Genomic DNA, 18,179 nt, shown 5'->3' on the forward strand with positions numbered 1-18,179 from the left:
TGTTGAGTTAAATAATAGCATTCATGCCAAAGGTGGAAACAGTAGTTCACAGAAAACCGACAGGTGGGAGAAAGATCATGGAATTACCCGCCAGCTTCTTCAACAACTCTTTGGTAAGAGTCGTGAAGATGCTGCTAAAACTCTTAAAGGTGAGCTAATACTACAGTTTTATCATATATTTGATTTGTTGTGGTAGTATTCAATATTTTCTTAAGTGTATAGATAGGTGGTAATTGCTTCAATATATACTTCCTCATAGACACATTTGCTTTTCTTTAATCTCCCATTATATTATATTATGCAGTTAGCACATCTACATTCAAGCGAGCATGTCGGCACTTTGGCATCAATAGATGGCCAAATCACAGTAAGGGAAAAATGCCCAATTGCTCTCTCAACCAGAAACAACATGTACAAGCTGTTAGGAAACATAAAGGAATTCAACCATGTCGTGCTCTGCCTCCTCTACAAGCCTCAGATACAAGCCAATGTAACAGCACAATGTCTGTCAAGGTAATCTATAAAAATGATACCTTAAGGTTTCCACTCTCATCATCCTCAACTATCAAATATTTGGAGGAGCAATTGGAAACAAAGTTGAAAATATCACTAGAAAATTTTTCTATCAAGTATCAAGATGAGTGGATTACCCTGACCTGTGATTCAGAATTGTTGCACGGTCTTGATCTGTTGAGATCATGTGGCAAAACTGTAATCAGAATGATGGTCACCCCAAAATTTAACTGATCTGTGGATGCAGGACTTCATTTTGTTCCTTTCCTTCTCCCCTACCTACTTGTATTTCTTCCTTCTGGTGTTGGTACCATTAATCTAGGTTTGTTTAGTAACTGGTTTCATGTGTTTTCTTCCCTTTGTACCCTTTGTAATGTTTTATGTACAATATAACATACTCTTGTCACTGATTACTAATTTTACTAGACTACTTTGCACTTGTTACATGACTCGTTTTGAAAAATATGGGATGACACGACAGTGGGATTCTCAGCCGCCAATGTCTACTATGATTGAAGTAAAAAAATCCACCAAATTAAAGATTAATGGTCTTTCATCAACGAGTGAAAATCGGCAAATTATGCTGTGCATCCGTATGCACCATGCATGGTGCATACGGATGCAAAAACGACGTAGTTTTAATAAAACGAACTATAATTCCATAATCGATGAACTATAATTCCATAATCTAATCTATGAACTAAAAATTCCAGAATGAATGAACTAAAATTCCATAATCTATAAACTAAAATTTCAGAATCGATGAACTAAAAATTCCAGAATGAATGAACTAAAATTCCATAATCTATAAACTAAAATTTCAAAATCGATGAACTACAATTCCAGAATCGATGAACTACAATTCCATAATCGATGAACTATAATTCCATAATCAATGAACTATAATTCCATAATCTATGAACTAAAATTCCAGAATAAATAAACAATATAATGTTGTTGCTGGGAATCGAACCTAAATTTTTTCTAAAGGGGAGACGCGCGTTTTTTAATAAAACGACGTCGTTTTGGCATCCGTATGCACCATGCATGGTGCATACGGATGCACAGCATAACTATCCGTGAAAATCTCATTGACATACCATATATTACAACTCCTCTTTTTTATGGAAACTAGTAGAATGCAGGACAGCAGTCTTGCCAAGCCTCCCGGCCAGGATCTGTCATTGATAACTGCAAATGCTTCACCAGAATTTATGCAGTCTGTAGAGAAAGGATTTGCAAGCTTTGCTATTGACTTTCTCAAGCATGGGTGGAGTTTCAACTACTGTTTCAAAGACTGCACCTGTCCGTATTGAGCGTGTAAAACTTGTGTGATTCAAAATCAAGATGAGATGATGATTAAGTCTTGATTAAAGGTGAAGGAATTCTTTCATTTTGTAGACAAAACATTGTTCAGGGCATCCTCAATGGTGGGATTTTTAGTGTGATTTTTGAGAAATTTTTGTTGGTGTGATTAAAAAAGAGAAAATGGGGAGGAAGGTAAAAAAGGAAAAAGACAAAAATAAAAATGAATTGTCAGCAAAATAAAAAAGAAAAAAAAGTTAAAATAAAGTGTTTCAATGTGCCCTGGCTCATGCGTGCACCACGCTGGGCGCTTGTTTGCCTTGCACGCGGCTAAGCGGAAATCATTGCAAATCACATAGGACCCACAATTTCTGAAAACACCAAGGTTCTCCTGCAACACCCTCACTCCTCTCCATCACTTCCATCTCTCTCCTCCACGTATACACACCTCTACTTGCAAAAACATAGTAAAATCCCCCTAATGGAGATGCTCTAATGTCATCCGTTACTTCCCCACCCAGGTCAACAATTTTATTCTAGACTCGATATGGTGTAATGCCAATAATGAAGTATTTATTACCTAATAATATTTTTCATTCTTCTCTCAAATACTACCTAATGAACCATTGAGCTAAATTATTTTCTAATATATATATATATATATATATATATATATATATATATATATATACATATAAGATTTGTTGAGTATGTAATTTTGGTTTGATTTGCAATGCGTAGGACAAATAATTTATTTAAACGTAATTTAATGCGAAGTAGGGGTTGGTTTGTATTTTTATGTGCTCGAACAGTTGTTTGGCATAGGTAGGTCTATGTTGTCCATTTTCAGCTTTTATAAAGAGTAAAAAGATCATTTAATATGTGGCTTACTAAATACGGAGTATATATTTGGATTGGCATAGCAATTCTCAAAGGGTTTTTTTGTAACGGAGTTTGTAATGGAGCAATTCTCACCTGAGGAGTCATGGAATTGGAGTAGTAGAACACCAAGTGATTGCACGGAATTTGTATAGATTAGAGAGTGTCAGCAATGCGGCAAATCAAATGTGTATGAAGACGTTGTGGACTGATCAAAATCCGGGCAGGCGATTCTGGAAATGTGTGGATGTATCGGTAAGTAAGATAGCATATTTAAATCACTGTATTTGACCGTAGTTAACAATATCGTTTTCCATGTGTGTTGTTTGTTTTAGGGTACGAATAGTTGTGGGTATTTTCAATGGGCAGATCCTCCGATGTGCGCAAGAGCAAAGACGATTATACTAGGACCATTGAAGAGTAGGGATGGCAACGGGGCGGGGCGGGGGCGGGGGGTATACTCCCCGTCTCCGTCCCCGTGACCCTGTCCCCATCTCTGCTGGGGAATTGGAAACACTACCCATCCCCGTCTCCGCAGGGAATTAAGCGAGGACGGGGATTCCCCATTCCCCGTCAACTCCTAGTCAAAATGTTAAATATTTATAATTTTTAATAATAAAAAAAACTAAAATCTAATTCCTAATATATATATATATATATATATATATATATATATATATATGTATGTATATATATGTATGTATTATACTGCCTCTATATAAGTTATATATACAAACATACAGTGACGACTGCCCCTTATATTAGTTATATAGTATACACTTATACTGCCTCTATATAAGTTATATATACAAACATACAGTGACGACTGCCCCTTAGTTATATATATACATATATTAATACTATGCTGCTAGTACTTACAGCCAGAGATATGGAGACATTACTCATTAGTTATATATATATATATATATATATATATATATATATATATATATATTCGGGGGCGGGGCGGGGCGGGGAGGGGTATCCCCATCCCCGTCCCCGTCCCAGGCGGGGAATCACATATATTTCCTATCCCCGTCCCCGTTCCCCAAAAATTTTTCCCATCCCCGTCTCTATCGGGGCGGGGATCGGAATCTCTGTCGGGGACAAGGCACATCGCCATCCCTATTGAAGAGGATAAACCAAAATGAAGAAGAAATTCAAAGGCTAAATTTTATGTTAAAGAAAAGGACAGTTCAGTGGTTCGGATGTTGCGGTTGTAGATCGTTTTTAAGCTGTGTATTTTTATTTGTACTTAGTATTTTGTTAAGTTATTATTTTTGACAGTAATTATGTAATGTACTGATGTAGAAGATTGCAGTGCTGCAAAACGGATTGAATATATTGAAGGCTAGTTTATGCTGCAAAACGGATTGAATATATTGAAGACCGGTTTATCTTTAATGTATTCGAAAGGTGAAGAATTTTAAAGGTGCAAGGATGGTTAATAGTTTTAGTGGTTAACAAATGATTTGCAATTATTAGTCATGTGGTTTTTTTTTTATGTGGACATGAATTCTAGAATTTGGCTCGGGTGAGTAAAAAAAAAAATAATAATAATAACCCCGGATTATCTAAAATTACGAAATAAACAGAGAAAAAGAAACGAAAATAAATGACGACGTTTGGATTATTAGTCTCTCAACTGTTGACAGGCATGGATAATGGCAAAAAAAAAAAATGCAACGGTATGGGGCTATCAGTTCTATATATAGGGTTTATATTAAGGTTTATGAATAGGTGCCGTTCTTAAAATGTTTGAACACAAACCCACTCTTCGTTTCGTTATGGGGTCAGTAAAGATTTTCGTTCGTGAAATGACTCTGAAAAATCAGAAAAAGATGGACCTGAGGTTTGTACATGTATACGAGTGTGAAGATTCACCGCCGGTAAACGAGATGTATTCTTTTAATAGTATATTTCACGATGAGGAGGTTTGTTATGTATAGATTCGAATTGATGTTATTTTAATATGTATTGAATGTTGTTTGTATTCACAGTAATTGATGTGCAATAAAAAATCAGGGTACTTTCGTGCACGTACACATTCCTACTTTGCATGTTAGCAAGTATGCAAAGAAATTCAAATTAGGAAAATTGTACCGCATTTTCAATTTTTCGGTTAGGCCGAACATGTTTAAGCACAAGTCAACGAATCACAACTTCCTATTGGAGATCAGCGCAGGGACAATTGTCAGATATTTAAAAGTTGAAAGTTTCCCGACTTTTACATATCCATTGAGCGATGAGTTATCCTTAATCTTCAACTATAATATCGAAAATAATGTTTTTGGTGATAAATTGTTGGTACGTTTTGCTTCCATAACTTGGTTGTAAATCAGTTGGTAATCTTTATATTGTTGTATATTGTATAATAATGGTTAAATAGCAGGTGAAGCAGGAAGCCGTAGTTCGACTGGAGACAGTGCATTGCAAGATTTTAGGAATGTTCCGATGCGGACAGTTAAACTTAAAGATATTTATTGAGAAAAGAAAGTAAGTGTACTGTATTGGTGTATAAAGTCGGCCTGTTTATTCCTAATGTTACATTTGTTGCATAATTTTGTTTATTTTGTTTTGTTTATTTTTGTGTGAAATATGAAATTGTAAAGAGCATTGATTTGATTCTTAGTATAACACTCTGAATATAAATGATTGAATTGATTGGAGTATTAAAAATATAAGTTAAAATTAATCCATAAAAAAATTATATAGAGATAAAATTGATTGCACAATTATAATATAGACTATACTTTAAATAAAATTAAAAAAAAAAAAAAGACTAAAAATTGATATTTTAGCCTAAATTTTAAATGATCCTATATTGCCATTGTTGTAGTCAAGAGGAATGATACCCGTTTTTATTTAGGAAATAAAATTTTTAATTGAAGAAGTAATCAAATCCATAGTTGTGTTTTAAGGAGTTAACAACCAAACAATAACACTATGATTTTGATTCCTATTGTTGGTGTGTAAAACCTATGAACCAGACACACCCTTAATAATTCAATGCTTTTAAAACTTTGTATCATACCAATCAAGTCAGTCATTTGTGTTTTTTTTTTTTTTTTTTTTGGTTACAGTTTAGCCTAGGTAGTTTGGTCAATATGAGCATCCCCTGGGTCAATATGAGCATCCCCTGGACAAGGAATAGTTTATTGACCATCGCTAGAGTCAAGAGAGGCTGCTCTCAGTAAGTTTTAAAAAACAATATACCAAAGCCCCATCCTGCTTCCACCAGCCGACTGAACGCCAGCCTTTTAATTTTTTCTACTCAAATGTCTGCTGAGCCTGACGAGATTTAGGTGACCATGGTGGCTGGCTTTTCATCCCTATAAATTGTCACTACTTTAGCTCCTCAACCCCTCACACTCTCTCACTGAAACCTGAGCTACTAATTCTGTGTTATTATATTCCTCAAACTTCAATGGCTTTCTCTGGGAAAAATCATGCTCTCCTTCTTCTCCTCCTCCTTCCGGCTGTCCTAATTCCATATCAGGCAAGCTGTGATTCTCATCAATCGACTATCAATAGTCTCTACGAACCCAAATATGTGCACCTCACTTTTTATCAGCACGAGACGTTGAACAAAACAGCGTACCTCGTAACCGATGGATTGCTAGGCACAGTTGATCTTGTTCCATTTGGCACTCCTTTTGGCTCCTTGGTTGTGTTCCATGATACTTTCACTGCTACAGAAGATCCGGATTCGGAGGTGGTTGGTGAAGGGGAAGGAACTTTCATCACTTCTCGTTTCGATGGCTCGGCTGGCATCACCACCTGCATATTCAACCTCAACTTACCCAACTATAAAGGCACCGTTTCCATCGTTGGAGCCACACACGTTTCAGTGCCATCTGATCACCCAATTGTAGGAGGCACTGGAGATTTCTTGTTTGCTAAAGGCTATGCAAAGTCAACACTGGTGAGCCTGGAGGGGCTAACAGTTATTTACCGTGCAGATCTTCACCTGTATTGGCCTTCCTATGCTGCTCCCAAGAGCTCTAACTAGAGAGAGAGTGAGGGTACCTTCATAGCCCTGTACGCCTAACCACCTGGGATTTCTGGGAAGCCCTTTTTCAACATAATAAAGCTTTCCCAAATCCACAGATCAGTCGATAGAGTACGTCCTGTTACAGATCAAGTCTGTATATCTATATCCAAATAATTCTTCAGTATTTTCATTAATAAAGTTGTATCATTTCCTCATGTGTCCCTTTGCTATAAAACATTTACATTGTGTAAACTAATCACATACACACAAATCATCATGTTCAACTATAAGAAAGAAGGAACAGAAACTGACAATAACCTATCAAATTCTGAGGATCACTCCAGTCTTTCTTATAAGTCAAAAGTTCAAAATTCAAACCTCAAGTTACCAACTACATACTGAAACGCCTACCCGTTATTGTATAATGGCTATTAGCTGATAGCGGTTAGCAGTTAGCTGATTGTGTTAATTAGAGAGTATAAATAGTTGATAACATTAGCTGATTGTAGAAAAATGTTTGGTAAATTAGCTGATAGCTGTTTGGTATAATTTCTTTTCTAAAAAAGTTAATTGAAAAAGTTGCTTGGAGTAACTTTTTGAATTTTAGTCTTTTGGAGTTGCAAAAAGCTAATTAACCAAACATTTATATTGATATTTTAACTAAGGTCATGTTTGGTAAAATGGTTGTTAGCTGTTAGCTGATTGTGTTAATTAGAGGGTATAAATAGTTGATAACATTAGCTGATTGTAGAAAAGTGTTTGGTAAATTAGTTGTTGGCTGATAGCTGTTTGATATAATTTCTTTTATTAAAAAGCTAATTGATAAAGTTGTTTGGAGTAGCTTAGCTTTTTGAATTTTAGCCTTTTGGAGTTGCAAAAAACTAATTAACCAAACATTTATATTGATATTTTAACTAAATCAAACAATTAATAGTTGTCAAATAAGCCAAAATTGACCTATAGGCCAATTTTTTACCAAATAGGGCCTAAATCAAACAATTAATAGTGGTCAAATAAGCCAAAATTGGCCTATAGGCCAATTTTTTACCAAACAGGGCCAATATAAATGGTTCTTAGCTTTTGGAATATGCAAGTTTTTACATGCAACAAGCCATTCAATCCCGGGTTCAATTAAGGAGAGGTCAAAACTAAATCTAAGGGGCAAAGGTGTCATGATGGAGTAAAGTGTTAGTAATATTAGTCATTAGTCCGTAGTAATTAGTCATACGAATAATTAGTAAGTAGTAATATCCCATAACACGGTTACTATATTACTGTAATATACGGAGTATTAATACATTATTATAGCATAAACTATTGAAATGAAAAGAAATCGTACTATACATTATCAAATTGTTTAAGGTATAATTAGTAAATATATTATGTTTTCTTATATTTGTTTTTAAGCTGTCCTATTAATGTTATTATTATTATATTCTTATGATTATTAGTATAATATAATAATAATTATTATTATTACTATGATTTTCGGTAAATTACTATCCCCATTATATTATTAATATTATTCTATTCTTATATGTTATATAATATGTAAAATGTAAAATGAAACGTAAGAAATATATGGAATATATATATATATATATATATATATATATATATATATATATATATATAGTAGCGGAGCCAAGATTTATGTTGAGTGGGACGAAAAAACAAAAGTAAAATGAATTAAAAAATGTTCAAATACAATGTTATATCAAATGCGAATAAAATTGTTAAACAACTATATCCTAACTAACATTAACTCATTATTCCAAATAAACAACAATGCCAACTAACATTAACGAATTTCTAGAACATATATATATATATATATATATATATATATATATATATATATATATATATATATATATATATATAGTGAAAGGTTCTCGTGCGGTTGTGCGGTTATTAATGTGCGTGAGATTTGTACTTAATGTGCGCGAGTGTTGTGTCTAATGTGCCTGAGATTTGTAATTAATGTGCGTGAATGTGTAAAATGCAGCAGAAAATATGGTTATCAGCTTCTTCTCCATCCCCAGCACTGCTTCCCAAAGTGAATAGTGTGTTGCTCTGCTTTACTGATGTTTACAATGAAATAAAAGCTTCCCAAAGTGAATACACAAATTCTATCATTATCAATGGTCTATGCAGACCGATCTTGGTGCGAGAATCTGGAACTTCTGTTGTTTGCTTCAATTCCATCATGTCAGATTTGTTTATTTATTTATTTATTAATTGGTTTATTCTGCTATGGTGAAGGTGATTATGGAGGACATAGAAAAACAAGTGGAAAGAAACAGAGAATTTTGATCTACTGGTGATTGGTCTGCAAGAGGTTCCTCGGATTAATGTTTCCAGATTGTTGAAAATTCTCTTATTACTCACGCATATTAAGCACAAATCTCACGCATATTAAGCACAATACTCTGGCACATGTCAGTGGGGGGACGAACCCCCACCTGACCACCCACCGGAAGAAGGGGGTTGTTCCAGCGGGTGGACGGCCACCCACCGGTCCACCCGCTGGAACATACGCAGTCGCTAGCGGGTGGACGGCCACCCGCCGGTCCACCTGCTAGAACGGCGTGGTTCCGCCGGCGGGAGGTTTTCCTCCCACTGTACCCCCGCGGGTACGTGCTGGTGCGGGGTCGTTCGGTCTCCACGGGTCGAACCCCGTGCCTCGTTGTGTCTCGTTTGACGTGTATGAGTCTCACATGATTTTTTAGGTGCCATAACATGATTTGTGAGTTGTGTCTAAGCATGTGGTCTAAATTCGTATCTTGTGGTTTACGTTATTTCCCGTAGGTTGCATGTTGTAGTTGATATCCCGTGTTGTTATCGCATGTTGTGCCCGTTCCCGGCTACCCCGCGATGTAGTTGCTGATTGAGTATTGATTGTTATGCTTTGCCCATGGCATTGAAAAGATGTGTTATTGGTGGAAAAGATTTGTTGGTGGTTTGACGCACTGCGAGTGCATTGATCATTGTGTTATAGGCACAGATCGCATGATTACCGTGCTATAGGCCGGATCATGTTATGTTTGGCATTGCGAATGCCCGGTTAATGTACTATAAGCACAGACCACTTGATTATTGTGCTATAGGCACAGGTCAAGCTATGTTTGCCACTGCGAGTGCTAATTTGTTGGTGGATTGTTGGAGGTTTTGTTGGAGGGGAGCATGCGCTGCTCCGGAGGGATATGGATGGTGTTATAAGGGTGGCTTGGAGGTACATGTTGGAACTGATATAAGGATGGAGATGCGTAAAGATGGGAACTTGGTATAAGGTTGGAACCCGGGCGTGTCTTGTTGTGTGGCCTGGCTGTGACTTGTTATTCTTGTTACCTTGTTTTGTATTGCATGCTGTGGCTTTATGCTTCGTGTTGTGTTGAGTCTATTGATATGCCTTGAGTCTGATTCCTGGTTTTAAAGCTAGAGTTGGTAGGACTATATTATGTATTCCCAAGTCTCAAAACGGTTTTCTTATATCTATACTTATTGTACTCAACGGGTGGGAGTGGGTTGCTTAGCATTATTCGCTAACGGTTGTAATACCGCATGTTTTTCAGGTACAGATTAGTTGGCTCGTGAGCGCGCTAGTCGGAGTTGCGGTTCCTAGTTTAGATGGCAGCTAGTTTTAGGTACTGTCCTGTGAGCTGCTTTTGTATTCAGACATTATTTATGAATTATTCTTAGTTAGTTAGCAGCATGTGCATCTAGATTCTCTAGCCTAGATTTGGCATATCACCCCGACACTTGTGTTTAGTTCTGCTCTGTTTGGTATTTTAATGATAGATTCGGCTTGATCTCGTAAGCTTTAAATGTTTTAAATTATGCTGAAAATTAGGGGTGTTACAGGAGTACCCGAACAAATATCATTTACCAATATTTTTTTATTTAGTACGGAGTATAAGTTTAGTTAAATTGGGACTAAGAAGTGGGAGTCCATGTAGTAGTTTCCTTTGATTAACACTCTTTTATTGGCCAATAGTTTAGTTTGTTCACATTTGTTATCCATACGTAATTTAAGATAACAGTAAAATTAACACATCAAATAACATCAACAATAGAGAGAAGTGAATGAGTGAGTGTTTGAGAAGTGGATGAGTGAGTGAGAACGCTGTGTGTAGGAATTACGACTATCTAGGTGATGCAGTTAAACTGCATTGTGGGAAATATATGCACTGTATTATTACGATTAGTAATTTTAATCTAAAATTGTATTGGGAATAGGAAAGTGAGAAATAATATATTGGCCATGTTTGGTAAATGACGAATCCACCAATTTTTTGAATATTTTTATTTTTATTTTTTTAACGTTTTGACCATGTCAAAATGCCAAAAGGTCTCTATTTTTGCAAAACCTGCAATTTGAAACGTTTGCAATATATTTTCTCCAAAACACCCATGGTAATATAAAAAATAAAGAAATTAAACTTCACATGAGGAGCCTTGAGGCAACAGAATGCTAATTTGAAAGGAGCCTTTTGGTTCTTTCATCCCAGGTACAGTAAGTTACCTTGAAGTATCAACTAATGGAGGTAGAACGATATTAGACAACCCGACCATTTTTTCCCAAATTTGCACAAATAGGAAGTTTTGGATCCAATTTGGATATTCAAAATCTTACCATATATAACACCAAATTTCTCCACCGATTCCTTCTAGTCGAGCCTCTCGGTCTGTCATTATACCTCGCGAAGTAGAAAGAATTACACCCCCATCCCACCTAAAATTATAGGGATTCGTTGATAGTTAGAATAAATTCGTAGACCGGGTCGACTGATCCGTTTTCAATTTGAAATATTTCTATAGGGTCTTTTCCTAATCCTTCTATGTCGCAGGGTTCAAACAAAAAAAAAAATTGTTGTTTTCTCGATGTTTTCTCACGTTTTCAATAAAACCTTCTCGTAAAAGTATTCTTACAATATTTTCGGTAATATTAGTGGATGCTTTTCGAACCACTCTTTTTCGATCCATATTAGCATTTTGTATAGAAGTTCTTATCTCAGCAATAGTGTCGCTACCCATGATGAACTATAATTATTGGAGCAAAAAAATTTTATACTATCAACGTGTTTTTTTTAATTATTTTTCTATGAATATTCATTATATTATTAAAGAAAGGTATATGCGTGAGACACATTATACTAAATTCTTAATCTATTTCATTCAAATACTCCACTATAAACATATCACGATTTCATTTTAGGATACTGATAAATGTCTAAAACTAATGCTTTTTCCTTGCACATTTTGGTATTTTTACTGGTTAATCATTATATTATGGAGCCAATTTGGTAACTTATGGAATGATTGTTTGTGCTTAGGTGACTTGACAAGAAAATGATGTTTTGAGCCAAACATTGAGTTATTTGATCAAGATTTCAAGTCATCATAGCATGAGGATATTTTTGTGAGGAAAAATGAAGAAAAGAAGATTGAACAACACTCTTCCATGTGCCAAATATTTGTGCTTTAGTGGTCTTGATGATATAGGCAATTCAATGCAAAGGCAAAGCAAAAGATAGTAAGGTGGCATTTCTCACCCAGATTGGCGCAGTCTCCGTATTTTGGCCATATCTCTGTGTAGGAGTGTCCAAATTAAGTGTTTTTTATGTCATTGGAAAGCTAACTTGAAGAGCTACAACTTTAATGAAGACCACAAACGCTAATTCAAAAGTTTTGAGGGTGAAAACTGGCCTAGAAGACGACCTTAGTGCACACTGCCTGTGGCCACGGGTCTGGCTACGGCCGTGGCCACACCCGTGGCCACTGGGCAGTGTGCCCTGCCAAGGGCATGGCCACACCCGTGGCCAGCCCTCTGCAACTTTTTGCAGCGCGTTTTGACTCCTTTTAAGAGGATTTTTCCACCCCAAAACTTATCTTATATTTCCCTTTCATTTCTCTAGTTAGGGTTAGTTTAGAATAGCTTAGATTAGTGTAGATTTGTGGTTCCTTTCCATTTCCAAGCTCAAGAACATTGCAACTCTTGGATTTCAAGACTTCAATAGAGAAGTTTTCTATTTATCTCTTCTCTTTACTTTTCATCTATGCTTTCAATTACTCTTTTAATATTGTGTATCTATTGTTATATTATGAGTAGCTAAGTGTTTTAGGACTTGGATTTGGTTTGATTTCTTGCTATTGATGCCTATTTGAGTTGTATTGCATAAAGGGGATTATATGGGAGATCTAGGGTTTGATGTGTGAATTGGGTTTGTTGTGAAATTGTGTATAATTGTTGGATCCCAATTATATGCTTGATTTGGAGTGTGTTTGTTGCTACAAGAGTAGAGCTTGTACACTAGCCACACATTCACATGCTTAATGCCCATTACGAGAGTATTTCGGGTATTAAGGAGAATTTATTGCCTTGTGTTCTTACTTGGGCAACCTTGGGTTGAATTGCCACGAGAGTGGAGTTTAAGGTTAGGTTGCAAGTCCAAATAGCTACGAGAGTGGTATTTGGACACTTTTGTGCATCTCACTTACCCTATGCCTTGTTTAATTCTCTAATCTTGAGTACAATATTTGGCATCTTAGCTTGAATCAACCAAGTCCCGGTCCTTTGTTTTACTTGTCTTATTTGTTATTAGCTTAATCATATCAAACCAACTCCTTATCGATAGGTCTAGCTTCTAAAAGGGTAGTTTTAGCTTGTGCTTAACTCCACTTTACATCAATTCCTAACATTACAAGAGCCATCTCCTGTGGAACGATATCTAAACTCTATACTGTAATTTGATACTTGATGAATGCATGAAAAACGTCCTCATCAAATACCTCGGGAGCTAATGAAACTATTTTAGTCAAATTTCATTGTCTCAACTTCCCTGCGATTGCACCCAAAATTCTAGTTCCTTTTGGATTTCCTTCTTGTTAATAACAACTGCGGCATTTTCATCATATCGTATTATCATCCCGTTGTCACGTTTGAGTTCTTTACAGGTACGCACAATTACTATTTCGGATCTTTCTAGATGCATATTAGGTACTGCTTCTGGCCTTCTTTGATAACAGCAACAATAATGTCACCAATATGAGCATATCGGCGATTGCTAGCTCCTATGATTCGAATACACATCAATTCTCGAGCCCCGTTGTTATCCGCTACATTGAAATGGGTCTGAGGTTGAATCATATCATTTTTTTTACTCTTTTCTTTAAAATGCAAAGGGCGAAGAAAAAAAGAAATCTTTTTTGTCCACAAACACAAAAAGAAACCTGCATTTTTGTTTCATTCCTAATATTCCTTTCGGTTGGTTCTACATTTTTCTTCTATATCCGAAATAATTAATTGAGTTCGTATAGGCATTTTGGATGCTGCTATTGAAATATCACTTCTGGCTATATTTTCTGTTACTCCACCCATTTAATAAAGTATTCGATCAGGTTTCACAACAGCTACCCAATATTAAGGGGATCCTTTTCCCGAACTCATACGTGTTTCCGCGGGTCGTACAGTAACTGGTTTGTCTGGAAATATACGTACCCATATTTTTTCCCCACGACGTGCATTTCGTGTCATTGCTCGTCGACCTGCTTCTATTTGTCTAGATGTGGTCCAAGCAGGTTCAAGTGCTTGAAGAGCATATTTATCGAAACAAATATGATTACCTCGATAAGATATTCCCTTCATTCTTCTTCTATGTTGTTTACGGAATCTGGTTCTTTTGGGGTTATAGTTGATGGTTTTTTCTGAATTCCATCTCTACTACAGAACCGGACGTGAGAGTTTCTTCTCATCTAGCTCCTCGCGAATCACGAATAAAGGATTTCTAAATTTGGATTTTGAATATTCCTTTTTATTATTATTTTTTAAACGAAAACAGATTTTATTGCCTACGAACAGCTCGATGAGAGGCAAAGCCCCTTTGATCATACAAAACTGCTAACCTGGCATTTTCGGGCAAAGAGCTAGCGTCATAAAAAATTCTGGAAGATGGAAAACTCAAACCAGCTGTCGCTAAAGCATCTGCCACCTGGTTGGCTTCCCGATAGACATGTCCTATCGTGGAGTCCCTAGTAGCAAGGCTAGATCGAATAGAAAGAATCTCGTCTTTTATCCTCCATGGAATCCTTGTTTGCTCCCCCAACACTAAATTGGCGAGGGCCAGCGAGTCTACTTCAACCATGAACGGGTATTTAGCAAACGTCTCACATCATTGCAAAGCTAAACGCAGTGAGACAGTCTCAGCTTCCAAAGCCAAGGCAGCATCAAGGCGGAAGCATAAGCCAATTTGAAGAATGCCCCGAGAGTCTCGTAAGCACGCCTCACCGGCAGAAGCATCCGTCGTGAAAGCCGCATCAGTGTTAAGCTTCAATCGGCCGGCAGTCGGGGTTAACCATTTAACCCATATCGAAAGCAATCTCGGCGATGGCGTAAAACACGCCACCAGACCCATCGCCAGAAGAGGATCGTCGCTCGAACTTGATCGCTTAAGCTTATGGGTGGTGGAGATAGCCAGCAAGTCGCGTTTAACACGCCTAATGATTTCTAATACATGTGGAGCTCGGCAATCATGACGGCCCTGGTTGTAAGAGCACCATAAGGTCCATAGTGCAAGGCTCGGTATTAAGTTTGCGCACCAAGCCGTCGCTGATCCCGGAACCGCGAATAGCCACCAAGAATGACATTCAACTCTTATTGAATCAGCAGTAGGATTCCCCAAACTAAAAAGATTGCGAAAGTGTCTCCAAACCTGCTGGGCAACTGGGCATGCGAGCAAACGGTGACTAAGATCCGCTGAGGCATTTGAACAAAGAGGACAGATGGAAGGAAGGCAGACACCAAAATTTTGAATGACATCTGAGAAAGGCAAAAATTGGCGTAGGAGCCGCCACATGAAGATTGAGATTTTTTAGGGCACCCCTTCTCCCCAAATGCAGCGCGCCGATAAGCTTCTGCCTGCCTTCGGCCTGAGGGCTTCATATGCCGATGCATTAGTAAAATCACCATAAGGAGCCAGCGACCAGACCACCAAATTACCTTTGTAAACAACGTTAATATCCACAAAGTCATGTGCCTGCTGCATCCTCTTCCAAGTGAGTGAGGGAGCCAAACTAGGACGATTAAGGTACAAGGACTCCAAAAAATCACACCACAAAGACCGCCCTAGAAGCAAATTGAACAACAGCTTCGCGAAGGCAGCCTTCTGGATTGTGTCGATTGAACGAATTCCTAGGCCCCCCTCATCCTCAGGATAACATAGCTTCCTCCAGGAAGCCTAGTGACGCTTTGGCTTACCATTGTCCATTCCCCAGAAGAAATTTGCAAATTTTGTTTCAAGAGAGCGTTCTGTCTGTCTAGGCAAGAGAACCGACGCAATAGTAAACAACAGGATTGAAGACAAAATATGACGAATCAAAATTAGCCAGCCTCCCAGCGATAACAGCTTTCTCTGCCAGCTCTGGAGACCCGTGTCGACCTTTTCAAGGAGATGTTGATAATAGAGAGGCCGATTCCTTCCTTTAAAAAGGCTGACACCAAGATACCGGAACGACAACAAGGATTGTTGCATTCCCAGAATTCTCGACATATTACTGGCCCTAGCAGTTGGGCATCTCCTGGAAGTAACAAAAAAGCTCTTATAGAAATTAATTTTTTGTCCTGATCCTTGTTGATAAAGATCAAGAACATTTGCAAAGGCCTTTAGGGAGGCCGATGAGCCATTGACAAAAATGACTATGTCGTCGGCAAAAGCAAGGTGGGTGATTACGGGGCAGTCTGGGTGCGTGGCATAAGGAGACAACAACCCTACTCCCATCTTTAAAATTAGGGAGCGCGATAGAGCCTCCGAGGCCAGAATAAATAAGAGAGGAGATAGCGGGTCGCCTTGCTTGACGCCTCTAGTCGGTTGAAAGAATCCACAACTCACCCCATTAACCAAAACCGATAGCATTGTTGCTTCCAGATTACGCATTACCACATTCACAAACATTGCTGGGAAGCCCAGATTAAATAAGACAGCTTGCAAAAAAGGCTAGGATACCCTGTCGAAAGCCTTCATCATATCCAACTTAACAACAATATTTAAACCCCGGCATTTCTTGTCAAGATATTGCATTAATTCCAAGGCCAATAAGATGTTATCCTGAATATTGCGGCCTTGCACAAAACCCGCTTGCTCCCTGGAAATCAAATTCGGAAGGACGATAGCCAGCCTAGAAGAGATTACCCTTGTGAAAACTTTACTGATGAAAGTGCACAGGCAAATAGGCCTGTAATCAGCAAAGGAGTCCGGATTTGACTTCTTCGGGATTAGGACTATTTGTGCACTTGCTATTGCTCGGGGAACCGGGACACCAACAAAAAAATCCTGCACTGCCCAAAAAACATCTTCGTGAACCAGGTCCCAATAGTCTCTGTAAAAAGCACCTGAAAAACCATCCGGTCCCGTTGCGCTGTCCGGGTCCAGTTTCCAAACCGCTTCTTTTACCTCTTCGCGGGAGAGAGGCGCTAGGAGAGATTGTGCTTCACGATCAGCCAACCCCGAAGAGAGGCAGTCCACAAGGGCGGATGACCCGGACAGTCCTCGGCCGAAAAGAGGGTCGTATAGAAATTTACTGCCTCCTGCTGTATGTCTTCCTGGGTGGTAAGTAAAAGACCTTCTGAATTATTCACACTGGATATTCTTTAGCGGCGATGTCTGTCCTTAACCACTGCGTGGAAGTATCGAGTGTTAGCGTCCCCCTCTCGCAACCACTTGATCCTTGCCTTTTGCCTCCAAAAACACTCCTCATGTTTAAGTGCCATAAGCAGATCAGCTTGGAGAGCATGGAGCGAAGCTCGCGACTCCTCGGATGGATTGCTAGCGTAAGTGTGTTCAGCCGCTGCCACCCCGGCCTATAAATCCTTCACACGGTCAAAAACATTTCCAAAGATTTCTTTATTTCACACTTTCAAAGCTGTTTTTAGACGCTTCAGTTTGTATGCAAGGGCCCTCATGCCGCCACCATCAGCCGGCAAAGACCAATTTTGGCGAATAACCCGCTTAAAATCTGGATGTGATAGCCACATGCGTTGAAATCTAAATTGTTTCGGGCAAGACATACTGTTATTTGTAGCAGTAAACACTAGTGGAGCATGGTTCGAGGTCGTTCGAGCGAGCACTTGAATTTGCACCTCAGTAAAAGAATCGCGACAATGGGAGTTCAAGAGAAAACGGTCGAGCCTTTTCCAGACTGCACCCGTGGTTCGCCTCCCATGCCAGGTGTATAGACTCCCCGTTATAGGCAAATCAAGCAAATTATTATCATGGATGAAGCTGGAAAAATCCCTAATGTTATTTGTGTCTGGTAGTGCATCGCCCCTGTACTCAGATATACTGAAGATATATATGTATTTACTGAGGAATACGAAGAATCGTTGGACTCTTTGAGATTTCATCAAATATAAAAAATCCCCCACATATATCTGCCACCCTTTAGAGGGAATAAAGACACTCCCCGGAAAGAAGATCCCAAAAGCCGGTCTCTG

At 38.1% G+C, this 18,179-nt stretch overlaps 2 protein-coding genes across 2 annotated transcripts in view; both read left to right on the top strand.

Moving 5' to 3' along the window:
• LOC109154495 overlaps positions 1 to 18,179 on the top strand; it is a 150,136-nt gene that overhangs the window by 32,939 nt on the left and 99,018 nt on the right. The window lies entirely within an intron of this gene.
• On the top strand, positions 6,034 to 16,533 carry LOC109154503 (dirigent protein 23-like). The gene is made up of 2 exons (XM_019302259.1): positions 6,034 to 6,716; positions 16,521 to 16,533. Exon 1 carries the CDS (start codon positions 6,125 to 6,127, stop codon positions 6,707 to 6,709), a length of 585 nt encoding a protein of 194 aa, XP_019157804.1. The 5' UTR covers positions 6,034 to 6,124; the 3' UTR covers positions 6,710 to 6,716; positions 16,521 to 16,533.

Source organism: Ipomoea nil, unplaced genomic scaffold, assembly GCF_001879475.1.
Source record: "Ipomoea nil cultivar Tokyo-kokei standard unplaced genomic scaffold, Asagao_1.1 scaffold2647, whole genome shotgun sequence".
NCBI classification, from domain to species: Eukaryota; Viridiplantae; Streptophyta; class Magnoliopsida; order Solanales; family Convolvulaceae; genus Ipomoea; species Ipomoea nil.